At 46.1% G+C, this 14,331-nt stretch overlaps 1 protein-coding gene across 1 annotated transcript; it reads right to left on the reverse strand.

The window, feature by feature from the left end:
- Positions 1-1,109: 1,109 nt before the first annotated feature.
- On the reverse strand, positions 1,110-14,308 carry UTP14A (UTP14A small subunit processome component). Its single transcript, XM_063313290.1, has 14 exons — positions 13,948-14,308; positions 13,359-13,423; positions 13,190-13,254; positions 12,443-12,585; positions 11,977-12,132; positions 11,103-11,222; positions 10,889-10,983; positions 9,415-9,538; positions 9,219-9,296; positions 7,997-8,333; positions 5,107-5,438; positions 3,207-3,397; positions 3,024-3,123; positions 1,110-1,851 (listed from the first exon to the last, which is right to left on the reverse strand). The coding sequence occupies exons 1-14, from the start codon at positions 14,026-14,028 to the stop codon at positions 1,564-1,566; spliced, it is 2,175 nt and encodes a 724-aa protein (XP_063169360.1). The 5' UTR covers positions 14,029-14,308; the 3' UTR covers positions 1,110-1,563.
- Between the last annotated feature and the right edge of the window lie 23 nt (positions 14,309-14,331).

The raw sequence follows: 14,331 nt of genomic DNA on the forward strand, positions 1-14,331 counted from the left end.
GCTGAAGATCTGAAAATGTCACCTGCTGATTACTGAAAACGTTCTTCAGTCATATCCACTCACCTTCCTAAGCGTCTGAAATGTAAGCATGACCTAAATCCATCTTTTCAGTCATAAGGACCGGAAACTTGAAAAAGAGATTCCCAGGATGTTGAATTGTAGATCAATATCATCATCAAGCGGAGGAATCGTAATAACTTTAGACAACTCTTATAAGCAAGCAGTGCCTAATCTATTTCTGATGTCTACAAACTCAAGCTGCGGCAAAAACCAAATTCTTTAAGTTGTGCCTGCAAATTTCAGTTGGAATTCACCATCCTTTTTATCATCTTGTTGAGAAAATTAGGGGAAAAGAAGAAGCAGTCACGAGTTTACACTTGGAGCAAAAACACACTGGTGCATTAGCAATGAAAAAATAAAGCACAATCGGACACCTTTTGGAAAAATACAGATCCATTTATTAGTTGGTTCCAGTCATCGTTGAGGATTAAGATTTTAATGAAAGAGGAGGAGAAGCAACAAACATTTTTTCCATTCTGTTGGACAGTTGCTAACAAATCTGGACCTCTGCAAGAGAACTGCCCATGTCCTTCCCTCCGTCTAAACGGCAATTTTGCTTTTGGTGCGTGTATGTGCATGTCACACTTGGCTTTTATGTCCTGCTTAAGGACAGTAGAAATACAACCAATAATACAGAGATTTCAAACACGCAGTTGACTGAAATGTTAATTTTTTTCTGCGTACAGGGTTGGGATGCTGTAAAGTGTTTGCACCTTAAGTAAAGGTAAAGGTTTCCCTTGACGTAAAGTCCAGTCGTGTCCGACTCTAGGGGGCGGTGCTCATCTCCATTTCTAAGCCTTGGAGCCGGCGTTGTCATAGACACTTCCGGGTCATGTGGCCAGCATGACGACTCGGAACGCCGTTACCTTCCCGCCGAAGCGGTACCTATTGATCTACTCACATTTGCATGTTTTCGAACTGCTAGGTGAGCAGGAGCTGGGACGAGCAACGGGAGCTCACCCCGCCGCACGGTTTCGAACCGCCGACCTTCCGATCGGCAGCTCAGCGGTTTAACCCGCAGCGCCACCGCGTCCCTGTTTGCACCTTAGCCTTCCCCAAAACAGGAAGAATCGACCCAATTATTGGGGTGGGGGGTTGAGGTTTTTAACTGGAGAAAATGGTGCCTTAAGCTTCTGTAAGGTCCAAGGCATCTGTTTCAGACTCTATTACGGTGGCTGCAAGCAGCTCACGGATATAGGACTGCTTGCTCCTGAGTTAGCCCATTAATTAAGAAGGAACCGGTTGAAAGAGTTTTCACAAGAAGAGCTAGCTTCTTTAATGTTTAAAAAAAAAAGGGATGGGTGGGTGAGGGATATAGAATAAAACCAAACCACTTGAAAGAAAGCAACCATAGCTTTCATTTGAGGAGCGTTACCCTTGGTATATAAGATCCTCATGTAAAGAATCGGGATCAAAGTAGGAAAAAGTCCAGAGAGAGACCAGTTCTGGGCAGCGCCAACAAGGTGCCATTGTGCCAATGGCAGTACCAGCACAAATTTGCTCCTACCGGCCTTTCTTCTTTGAGACACGGGGAGGATGAGGCTGGCGGGGAGGGAGGCTTAACTCCAAATCTGGTTTCCGTCCAACGGTGGCCGTTGACTTGTCTCCCTGATGGACCAGGTTGGCATCTTCTGCAGTGATGGGATGGATGATCTGGCCGGGCTGAGTGACCACCCGGGGGGCTGTCAGTTGTTGAAAAGCCCGTTGTGTGTTCCAAGTGGGGCCCACGGGCACTTGAATGCTGCGTTCAAACTGCTGACTGCTCTCAAAGGGGAAGGGGAGCTGATTCACCTGTGGGAAGAAAGGGATCATTGCCGGCCCCAAAACGACAGATTGAAAAGTAGAGCATCATGTTCTCTGGGTCTGCACTAGCAAGCCGGCACAACATCAGAATAAGGCATCGGAGGCATCCCTGCCTTCTGAGCTAGGGGTTATTTTTAAAAGTAATATCTTCATCAATCTTCCAAAGTTCATGATTTGTAAAACATGCATACTCAACAACATGCATAGTGAATCTAAGGTTCTGTATCTACAGAAAAGAATGGCCTGCTTTATACACCCTGTCAAGAAAAGATTTATAGATTGTTTTCAGGTACTTGCACAGTAAAAAAAAAAAATTAAAATGCCCTAAGTCTTGTAATATTTTGACAATCTCACCCATGCAATTTTGAGTAAGATTTTAGTGTGACTTCTGGAAATTATACAAGATTCTAAAGAATAAAGAGAGCCAGTTTGGTGTAGTGGTTAAGGTGCTGGGCTAGAAACCAGGAGACTGTGAGTTCTAGTCCTGCCTTAAGCATGAAGCCAGCTGGGTGACTTTGGGCCAGTCACTCTCTCTCAGCCCTAGGAAGAAGGCAATGGCAAACCACTTCTTAAAAACCTTGCCAAGAAAACTGCATGGACCTGTCCAGGCACTCTCTGAGATTTAAAAAAAGAAGGAATAAGAAAGCTTTTAAATTTAGTTTTTTCTTTAATATTGGATTCCCACGATTTTATGTAAATATGTTGTAGGTGCCATATTCCTGATCCCTGCCTTAAATCACTGGCTGAGTATGCACAACACATTTAAACCAGGTTAATGATGGAGTAGGTGGAGTAGTGGCATCCTTATCCTACATGCAGTTATATTTTTGTTAGCTTTGCATATTGGTTAAACTCAGGCCATTTGATTCATTTACAATTCAATGTATTGCTTGTGCCCAGCCAACAGATTAATCCAACGACCAAGTTAAGTGTCTTGTGTGAAACCAGCGAGGGTGTAGTTTCTTTGGTTTGGAGTTAGCATGGTTTGTGAACCCATCCGTTACTGCTTAGCTCTGTGCATGGATCAGATTACTCTGGCGTGTTTTTAAATGTGAGCCACTGATGTGAGACGGGTGGCTGCATCGATCAAATCAACAAATCAAAGTAAATGCACAAAACTGAATTGGAAGAACCATCCTGGAACAGAACATTGCGCTCACCTGGTGAGCTGCAGCTAAAATATTCCGCTGCTCGTTCAGCAGGATGTGGGGCAGGTGCTGGTCTTTCCTTGGGGGTCCAGGGGCCGGCTTGATGAGGAACCTAACAGAACACAACAGAAGCAAGAGATCAAGTTGAGAACAGGATGAGCCTTGACAGCCATCCAACCTCATCCCCAAAGGTACCTTTTCTTTTTCTTATTGCTTGGCCGCAGCCCCGCGCCTCCCCATTCACCCCATCCTGGCAGCACCAAATCAATTGCTTTTGGTTTGCTGGCCTCTTCGGCTTCCCACTTCTCTTTCAGAAAGTCATCAAGGACGTTGTCACTGGCAAAAGCCTCCTGGATCACCTGCCGCTGGCTTGTGCCCGACTCCAGCTGCCAAAGGAAATAAAGACAGGCTTGGGTGAACAAGAACTTCCTTGGGTTTCCAGACAGTGGGCAAGACAGCAGGTGAGGATTATAATCTGTGGCTCTCTGGGTTATTTTAAATGTGAATTAAAAAAATAAAATAAAGATCAATGACTGCATTATGGGAAGCTTAGAATCTGCTCTGAAGATCCTGCTGGACCCCAAAAGGAGATGAAACAGTATGGAATGAAGAAAATAAATGGTAGTTTTTGGACTTGTCTCTCCCAGCACTTCCATCCCACGTCAGCTAAAAAATAAACGTTAAGAAGTATGAACCAATTTCTCTTGGGGGCATTCATTTACCTGGTTCTATTCTGAGAACCTGACCAGATTCCTGCACCTCTCTCTCTCTCTGCCTTTGAATCAACAATGACTCTTGGGAACTGCCTGGACTAGTCCCTGCAGTTTTTTTGGCAAGATTTCAGAAGTAGTTTGCCATTTACCTCCTTCCTAGAGCTGAGAGAGAGTGACTGGCCTAAGGTCACCCAGCTGGCTTCATATCAAAGGTGGAACGAGAACTCATGGTGTCCTGGCTTCCAGCCTGGTACCTTAACCACTACACCAAACTGGCTCTCATACAACTCTTATAGCCATGATTTTTTAGCCACCATTTATGGAATAAGCAACAATTGGCTGAGTTCCCCTATTCAGTCACAAATCGGTTTACTAGCTTCAATGGCCAAGTTTAAACTTGAGCTGAGCCCAAACTGAACAGGGCACATTATAACTCATTGCAATGCATGAATCCTATCCCTGACCCAATTTCAGAATCTGGACCAGAAAGCATTCCCTAAAATACAGCTCAGGAGTTCTGGCTCCCTGATGTGTTTTTGAATTCCCTTGCCTTTCAACAGCGTGGGGTGAATTTCCCCTACTGGAATTCTCTGGTGCTACCAGCTTCTTAAATGCCCTCCTGGAGATTTCCACTCATAGCTGTGAGGCCATGACAAACGTATGCCGGAAAACAGGGCGGAAGGACACATGTTCTCCTCCATATATAAAGGCGGAAATGAACATGACAAACACTTTTACCCCAACATAAACCACTGTTCTATCTAGTCTAGGTTTACAAAGACTGCCAGGCATTTTTAGTCAAAAGATCATTCCAGTTTTATCTGGAGATGCCAGTAATTACACACTGATCCCAGGCAAAGCCTACTTCCCCATTAAATCCAATCCTAGGGAGCAGTGATTTGAGCTATCCTTAATGCACTTCAAACCAGGGTCCACAGCTAGGAGAAACTGAGAAATGTGGCCAGTTCAGAAACAAAAGCATGTCTCAGTCTCTTCCTCTCATGCGTGCACGGAAGAGGCCCATAGGACCCTCTGGCTTACTCTTGTAATGGACCATGTCTTGTCTGTCTTTCTAATTTGGGCTAATGTGGTCTAGACTGGATAAACTTTTCTGTGAATGAACAGAGTTGCGTGTATGGAGGAACCACAGGAACACAGTGATGGTCGTAAGTGTGAGGACCGGTCACAAGTCACTTTTTCCAGTGCCGTTGTAACTTTGAACGGTCACTAAACAAATGGTCATAAGTTGAGGACTACCCGTATTGTGGAGATAACTGGAGGAAAGAGCATTAAGCACATCAGGAAATCAATCTACCAAACAGGTGTGTCCTCTTCCTGCCCTCTACCTGAATGGACTGATCTCCTTCCGCACTGGGGCTCACCTCATCCTGCACAGCAGTGGGCACAAGTGGGCACTGTGTGGCATGTGGTGCCCCTGCAAGGACTGCCTTGAGATCAATCAGAGCCTGGTGCTTGGCTGACTTCTTGGACTTGCTGGCCTGGGGCTGCAGCGGGGACTCAGCTCCCACTGACTGGGAGGACTGGGTCTCTCTGGGTTGCAGCATTTCATCTTCCGGTGGAATGGCCTCTGGCTCCAGGTCCTCCTCCAGCTCCTCCAGGGTGCGAACCCATTTCAGTTTCTCACTCAGGAAGGGCTGCTCCCCTGATGGGGGGCTCGGCAGAGTATCTGCTGGCACCGCTCCTTTGCTAGGCCCTGTGCCAGAATAAAGAGAGTTTGCATGACAGGAGAAAAGCCAGGCTGGACCAAAGCAAAGCTCCACTAGAGTAGGTTCACGCATGCTAGGATAAAATGGGAATTGCCTGTGTTTGAGTGACAAGCACCCCTGGTTAGCCAAATCACCCCGACTGCCTGGGTTCACCCGGCACACTGAATCATGAACCACAACGTAATGGTATGTGGGAATGACCTTGGGAGATGGGGAAGAGCCGCAGACTACGCAACAGCCAGATAAGGGGCAGCTGAGCCTGCAGAAGGAGTGTGGGCATGGCAAACTTCTCAGAAGGGACCCTCCCTAGTTTCTTCTGTAAAGGCAACGAGGGAGAAAGGTAGTTTCAAACTTGCAGGCTTCTGTTAATGTAACCTTACAACAGAGTAGAATTAGTTCATCTGGGTGTGCTTCTTGTCTGGACTACCTCGCAAGGCTGACACAAGTACACTGGCTGGATGTACAAACACTCAAAACCCCAAACTAGCCAATTACATGTGAGCATCCTAAACCAAGCCAAATCCAAACACTAGAGAAATTTTTTTTGCACTGAAGATGTTGCCTAGTCTGGCAATGAAACGTCTGCAAGAAAACAAGGCTCGGAGAGCACCAAGGACTCCATGCTAGAGAATTCCTGGAAGCCTGGCATTCAGACAAAGCAGCCATCAACAGACACATAGAGGTAAACAACATTTACATACCATTCAAAAGAGACAAAGGAAAAAACAAAAGACCAGGACACTCCCTTGCCAGCAATCAACACCCAGATATGCAAAAATCAGCACTAGGATTAACACCAGATGAACCATCAAACAGCACAAGACACCCTAATCAAGGAACTATTAACTCAGGCAATCAACCAAGCAGCAAACAACAGCCCAATCAAGGAACTCCCAAGGAGAGAACAACACCCCTACCAACACAAGCTGGACAAACCGTGGTAAATAAACAGAGAGCAAGGCCCACTCCCTCTTCACACTGAAGATGCTGCCTCGTCTGGCAATGAAACGTCTGCAAGAAAACAACAAGGCTTCAGAGAGCGCCAAGGACTCCATAGTTCAACCCTGAGCTACAAATATTCACTTCGACTGGCAACTACATTTAGCCTACTGCTGTCCTGACTAAGCAAGAACCACGCCGAGATGAGGAAGAAATCTCTAGTGCTTTTTTTGCTATAGACAACAGAAAATCCTAGCAAACTGAAGAAGTGTGGGAAAACCCAGACAGATAAACCCCAAAAGTCAAGGCGGGTCTGTTCTGTGTCTCTTTGAATGACAACTCAAACTCTCTAAACTACGCATGCGTTTTCCCCCCTGGATAGGGGCCTCCTCCTGCTCACCATCCGTACTCATGACAACTGCTATGCAAACTCATTCAGAACACTTGATTTGTGGTTCTGTGTAGCAACCCAGTTGGCTCAGTTGGAACAGATAAACTAGGGTGTCATACCACATGCAAACCAAGCCAAAGAGTGCATGCGTATCGGTGATGGGGAATCTGCAGGTTTCCAGTTGTCATAAAACCAGCACTCCTCACCCATGACCAACCTGGTAACATAGCTCACCAACATCTGGAGGCAAACAGATTCTCCAGCCTAGGTGAAAGCTGATGGTGTTACCAAGCAACTAACCTAGGATGAAAGCTGGGATTCCCTAAGGATCCAAATTCCAGGCTCAAAATAACATTCTGCGCTTCCACACAATCCAAGTGCAAACCTGGCCACAAGACATGCCCTAGTGCTGCAGTTTCTCTTGGCATCTAGGAGCCACAGAGGTAAAATCCCTGGTGAAAGGCGAAAGGTCCCCTGTGCAAGCACCGAGCCATGTCTGACCTTTTGGGGGAATTCCTGGAGAGGGACTTAAAATGTTGACTGTTTTTGCATTTTCGTGAGGGTGGGGTCATGGAAAATGGGGGCCTTAAATTTCTCAAAAGCACAAGGCACCTATTTAATTGCTTAGTCCTTCAAGGCCCAAGAAAAAAACATCGTACCATTTTGCCACTGAGTTTTGGCAGTGCAATCCTGGGTGTCTTGAGGCTGTTCCCTGCTCTGGGCCGAACCAGTTTAGTTCCCTTCTCCCTTCCCTAAAGCAAATGCCATCTTGACCGTCTACATCAGCCTTTCTCAGCCTTTTGACCCGGGGGAACCCTTGAAATATCTTTCAGGCCTGGGGGAACCCCTGCACATTCAGGCTCAAATAGAGGCCAGAAGTTACAAAATTATTCTATTTGTTTCACGGGTAGGCCTGTCTGTATGCATTAGCAGTGTTCTTAAACTCAGAATAAAGAATGAAACTTACCTCTTTAATGTGAAGTTGCCCGAATTTGAAATATTTTTTTGAATAGTCTTGATCTCCCAGGGAACCCCTAGTGACCTCTTGTGGAACCCTAGGATGCCATGGAACTCTGATTGAGAAACCCTGATCTACGTAGTTCTCTGCTGAACCTTTACACATCAACAGCAGTTTTCATCTCCAAACCAAATGCAGGGCTCCCGGCTATGATTAAAGCTCCCCTGTTCCTGTTTCCCCATACTTTGGCATCTCACCTTGAAGCCCAGCACTGCCTCGCTGTCCACCAGACCCTTGCGACAAATCCTTCTTGTTGGTCAAGAGCAATTCTCCTTCTTCCTCTCCCTCACTCTCTCCACTGTCTTCTGCTGGAACATCTGGCTCCTCCTCCCTGGATTCTGCAGCGGTTTTTCCTGACATCCAGGGGTTGCTGGAATCCACTCCGATGTGCCTCTCGTTGGCAACATCTGGAACCAGATCCTTCTCTGCTTCAGGGTGGTCACCCACTTCTTCCTCTTCGCTTTCCGAGGCAGGACAGACCTTCTGTGTTAGTTCCTTGTTCTGAGCCAGCTGTTCTTGCATAGCTTGCCTAGCCTGAGGAAAAAGGCAGAAATCAGCATGTAGCAGCCGACAATATAGGTAGACAAACACAAAACTGGCAGGTCTTTTACTTCATTATTTTTATCTAAAGCCTCAGAGTTCACCAATCAAAACCAGGAAAATAAGGAGCAAGCAGCAAAACACAAACTGTGCAGGACACCTAATAACGTATCCCAGCTCACATGCTGGGCCAACCTGTAATTTATAAAGCACGTCTTTGTCACTCTATCTACTAGGAATGAGGTGTTCAACAGTGAAATTTGGGAGCTACTTTTGGCACCTGCTATTCCTAAACCCTTGGAAGTCAGAAACTCCTGCAAATCTTCCAGTGAACAATTAATCCAGATTTATATTTTGCTCACCCCAACATACAATTTAGTGTATTTTTCACCCTGCGGCAGATTTCAAAAAACACAACCGTTTTTCTCCCCTACAGAGGGGAAGTAAAAAGTAAAGCAGAAATAAATGATTGAACCAGCACACACAATTACTCTTTCCTAGATAGCTTTTTTTCTTTAGAATGGGTTTTCACCTCTTTCTTGAGCTGAACATAAAAATTAAGTAAGCTGAGCTTTCTTTTCTGGACAAAGGGCGCACTTTAAGTAAAAGTACTGCTGGGGAGGTAACCTGACAACTTTCTACATCCTAGTAACCTCTAGGTGTCTTGAGACTTCAGGGTCCACCCTCTTCAATCATTACGACCCTGCCTCAGCATACCGTTGTCACAGGCTCTCCAGTTCCCACATATCTGGAGAGCAACTGGGTGGGGAAGACAGCATCAAGATGTTTCAACTTCCACAAATATGATTCAAATGTCTGCCTTGGACTAATCCCATTTCAGATGTTCTTGGCCAAACCAGCCTTCTCCAATGCCCTTACCTGGAGGTCATACTTGGCCATAATGACAGCTGACTTGGCCCACCTGCCCTTGTTCTGGTGCTTGAGGCTCATCCTCTCCTGCAGAGAGAAAAAAAGAACTGTCAACACAATGGAGCGTATGCTCCCCAAAGCAAGAATGCCTGTATGTGCATCTGAGGCCTCGTTGCAGCTTCATTTGGAAGAGGACCGGCCGCACCTCAATCCGTGCTTTCTCAATCTTCTCCAGTTGCCCCAAGGCGGCCTCGGGGTTGCATTTCCGCAGCATCTCAAACTCCTGCAGCACCTTTCGACTCTTACCCTTCCGAAGCATTTTGTGAAACCTTGGGGTGAGAAAGAGAGAAACGTCATGGATGTAATGTCACCCAGGAGACACAGTTACAGCCACTTCTGGATTCAAGGAAGGCAACGCAAGTCAACATAGACAACCACTTCCTTTACCCCACAGTAAAAGTTTGTGACAAGCTGTTAATTAAACCAGCGAAATAAAGTCATCTGCACACCTCAGCCAATCTCAAAGAACAAAATGAAGGTGGTGGGCAGAAGACAAGCAATTCTTTCTTAATCTCTGGTTGACTGAATGCATTGTAATTGGCTAGGTTCATACAACATGCTAAGCCATAAACCATGGCTTACGAACCACAGAGATTCACAGAGCACATGGATCCAAAAAATGGACCACCTTTGCTGGCCATCTTCCTGCTCTCTCACTTGCCTGGGACCATAAGGAATGTGATCTGCTATGAATTGGGGTCACTGGAAGGGGTGAAGCTGAGTCTGCTTTTTCTCTTTGGGAAGAAGGTTATGGATTTTAAGGAGCAAACTTCACTTAAGCCCCCTAAACCCGTAAATCTGTTATTCAGATAGTTTGTTCAAACTGTTGTCAGATAGATGTGTGTACAAATATTTGATGCCCAGTTTAGAATTTCACATTATCACATGGGTGAGGGCAGAACTAAAGCCAGTTTTGATGTAATTAAATGAAAACATAACTGAACTTTATTACTGTCAATGCAGTTATTTCCAGCATTTCGTAATTATCCTCTTGCCCATTAAAAATTACTAAAAATCTGTTTTCCTTAAAATAGAATCTTTTACAAAAATACGTGTATACCCATATACATCCCCATATATTACACACGCACATTCCCAATTTCTTTCTTATTGCCTGTTTTTTTCCCTTTACAATTCTCTTTTTAATCTTCACTTTGTTAATCTTCCATTTGTCACAGAAGAAAGCAGCAAAGGGTTACAACTATGCATCAACTTTTGAAGAATCTCTAAGGCCAGCAGGGAAGTTTGCATCCAGGCCTGGGGTTAGGGTTTCCTTTATGCACCTCTGCGTAAAACCAACCCACACCTCCTTCAGGCCTAATTCAAATTTCCTTTACTGGCTGAACAGCTGAAAATTCCTGTCTACCCTGATATCATTCCAAAGGGGTTCAGGGTCTCTTCCACTTAGGCCCTAGTACATCTTTGCGCTCAGCTCATACTGTTAAATTAGTGAGTCACGTATTCCAATCCTTTCCAAAAATTTGGGGAAAGGGCAACATAACTGCCCACGCTCTATCTTGTTGTTATTATTCCCATTTATATAGCTGCCCATCTCATCAGGAGCAGCTGTTTCTTATGTTACAAGACAATCCCACCTGTGGCATTCCAACACCTCTTACTTTTTACTCTTAATCTTCCGCTCACGTCGGGCTTTGGCTTCATAATAGGACTGCAAGGCCCGAGCCCTCTGGAGTTCCATTCGGCGCAGCTTAGCCTGGAATACATGGAAGCAGAGGGCAGCTGGCTGGACGCACCGATGGGTCACAGTAGAGTCAAGCATGATAGGGCAGGCAAGGTGAAGAATGGAATGGGGCCAGCTAGGCCAGGATTTACCTCCTCCAGGCTCATGGCCTCCAATGAGACTTTTTCCTGTGGGGTCAAAAGCGGGTCCTTCACCGGCTGCTGAGCTTTGTGGAGGAGGCTGAAGATCTCTTGCTCCAAGGGGGTCCGTGCCTGGGCATGTAGGGCATAAACCACGGAAGTTCAGGCTAGGTTTGAGAGAGGATGATGAAACCAGCAAGGTGGTTGCTATTGCTGGAAGGCAGACTACAGAATGGTGGTGGACCATCCTTGTGGTTTAAAGTTAGCTTAAAGTAGAATCAGGATCAGATGAGTGATCAAGAAGAACATCTGATTCCCAACTGTTAACCCTTAAATTGACCGAAATGAAAAAAGCTGGAGATAAGTCCTTGATATTTAACATATAGAAGGGAGGTTATTTATTTTTCATCCACTGATACTTGAAATCCCAATGTTGCATCGGGGGGGCGGGGTATATAACAGTGCCAGACCAGTCTTCCATCTTGGGACAGCCAGACTGATTTAGCTTCAGCAAGACTACATCATTCAACCCACATAAGGGGGAAAGCATTTAGTGTTCAACCAGAAGCTAGGCATTGCTCACAGTATACACGGAGTCACCCACTACACTAAACCGTAAGTTTAGTTGGTTTAATTTTGACTTGTAAAACAGGGTGTATGGCTTCATATGTCAAGGAGAATTGGCCTCTCCCTCTGTCGAGACTGACTTGAAGGAACCCCCCCAAAAAGCACAAATCACAGCCTACCCCTTTAATTTGCTGGACCACAGGCAAGGAAACGCATGGTAAATGGTCAACACAGCAGAGTCTGCATCTCAGGTGAGCACCACACTACTGCAGCTAGTCCAGGCCAACCTCCATGAGCATAGAGTCCAAATCACACTGACCTGCCAGCCTGACATCACTTCCTCAATCGGCACAATGGTCATGCTCTCCTGTTGCAGTGGGAAGACCAGCTGCTCGGCACGTCGATTCTGCTTCACCACTGGGTCCCACTTGTTGAGAGCTTCGGCCGTCTGTGTGTATGCTGCTTCCCTCACCACCTGCAGACAAACAGGACAGCCACAAACCCCCATGATCAAAACATCCCATTAAGGAGGCACTAGAATTATGTCTAAATTATGGAAAGCCAATTCTGGTAGCACTTTACAGATACTGCAGTGGTAAGGCCAGTCACAGTTCAGTGCAGATCCTCATCCAAAAAGGGCTTTTTAGAGAGCAGCAAGAGGCTAGAATCTGCTTAAACATGGTAACAATTTCTACAGTATAGAAAAATCTCTCTTTAGAACTCTGAAGTTCCCTACTCGAACGTATGCCATACGATCTAAAAAAAAACCTTCCTTCTGAACTTACCCGTTCAATCTCCTCCTTACTAAGGGGGATTTCAGTTGCTTTTTTCTGCTGGGCTTTTTTCAGCTGTTTCTGAGTGGTGAGCAGAGCCGGCGAGGCAGAAACCGGTTGCAGCAGCTCCAAGAGCTGAACTTTCTCATTAGCACCTACAGTAGACAATGACATTTCTGAGGCTGGAATAGAGGGAATTCCAAGTTCCACGCTGTTACTCTATGCATACCTGGTCCACGTGGTTTGTTTACAGCTCAGTGTGTTGGAAACCCAGAAAATAGTTTTAACTGAGCATACAGAGGTTAAATTAACTACGGATAAAGGTGTTGTACTGGACTTTAAAGAAGCAGGATAGGAAGAGTAGTGATGCCTTTGAACTCTGGCACTGTCCAATACTGTGGACAGCCAAGAAAACAAAAACCGATGGATCATCAAACAAATCAACCCAGAGTTCTCGCTCGAGGTACAAATGACCAGGATCAAATTATTCTACTTTGGACAGATGATGCAATGACCCAGCTCTCTGGAGAAGGCTCTACTGCTGGGAAGGTGGAAGGAAAAAGAAGAGGACGACCAGCAGCAAGGCCGATGGACTCAGTTACAGTGGCAATGAGTGCACTGTTGGGAGACTTGAAAGAGCAGGTTAAGAATAGATCGTCATGAACAAAATCTATCTTATGTAGTTGCTAGGAGTCAAAAGGACTTAATGGTGCATAATCAATCAAATGGACATAACCAGTGAGAGGCTAAAGATCTTACCTCCACCACCCACATCGAATTCTGAAATCTGCGCGCTGGCCTCAGTACGTTCAACTGTTCGCCGCCTGCAGGAATGACAGTAACCAACTTGTTAATGGAAAAGGACTGCATGATAACCTTTGAGGCCAGCTTGTTCTCAGTCTCCCTCACCTGGGACCTTCTCTCTTACCGTTTCCCACCAACCAAGGCAGTGAGGGCATCCACTAGCTGTCGGTGCTTCTTGGCTGCCCGCTCCTTGTCCACCTGGGGAACAAAAGAGTCCCAGTGAGCAAGAACCCGTAAATCCAGAGGAAAGTAACAAGCTGTGGAAAATTATCCCAGGCTATTTCAAGAACAAAAGGGCCTGCTAGGAAAGCCAACTGACTCATAAGCTGTTCTGAATCCAGCACACTAGGGTAGATCCAAAACAGGAATGGAAAAGGGGCCGAGGAAGGAGAAGGGAGGTCAAAATATGCCAGAAGAGGGTTTCAGAGTATTTAAAACCGTTATAAGGAGGCACCATTCTAACTTCGATGCAACAGGACGCTTTTTTTTTCAGACATGCTCCGGTTGCAGAATCTTCCCAATCGACACACACGCGTCAATTGTAGGAAAAGGCAGCCATCTGCCGTCGGTCATGGAAATGCACGCCTGCTATGCATCTGACCCCGTGCAGAGAATGGTCAGGTAAAATCAAACTTCGGCCGCCCTTCTAGGATTAGAAAAGAGTCGGGGAAGATTACCATGAGGACCCCGGGACCCTTTCTTTGAGAGCTCACCTCTTCCATCTCTTCCACCCCGTCCTCCTCACTCAGGACCAGCTCCCTCTCGGAGGGATCTTCCTCTTCCACAGCCGCCATGGGGAGACAGCCGCCGAGACTCCCCGTTTCCAGGCTCACGAGCGAGCAATCGTCCGCCTTTCCTTCTTTTCCGAACAGGCTACGTAACACGTGCAGGAGCCCCCTCGGTCGTAAAGCACACCAGCAGTTCCGCCTTTGAAGCCAGACTTTTGCAGCAGTTCCGCCCTTCTTCCCCTCCTCATTCCTGTAACTACAGTACAGGGGCGCTCTTGCCCTAGGCGGGTGTCCCCTACGGGTGTTTACCAATACTAATTATTTAAAACCTATGCAAATTGGCAATCACCCAGCGCGTTTGGAGAGGAA

The sequence above is a fragment of the Candoia aspera genome, chromosome 12 (genome assembly GCF_035149785.1).
Source record: "Candoia aspera isolate rCanAsp1 chromosome 12, rCanAsp1.hap2, whole genome shotgun sequence".
Classification (NCBI taxonomy): domain Eukaryota; kingdom Metazoa; phylum Chordata; class Lepidosauria; order Squamata; family Boidae; genus Candoia; species Candoia aspera.

Bases quoted from the DNA above. Each gene is read 5' to 3' on its own strand.
- UTP14A (XM_063313290.1), bottom strand. From the start codon at position 14,028: ATGGCGGCTGTGGAAGAGGAAGATCCCTCCGAGAGGGAGCTGGTCCTG. The intron at 10,984-11,102 runs GTAAATCCTGGC...CATGTATTCCAG, and splicing joins AGGCCATGAGCCTGGAGGAG to GCTAAGCTGCGCCGAATGGA. The intron at 8,334-9,218 runs GTAAGGGCATTG...CTTTTTCCTCAG, and splicing joins TGGCCAAGTATGACCTCCAG to GCTAGGCAAGCTATGCAAGA.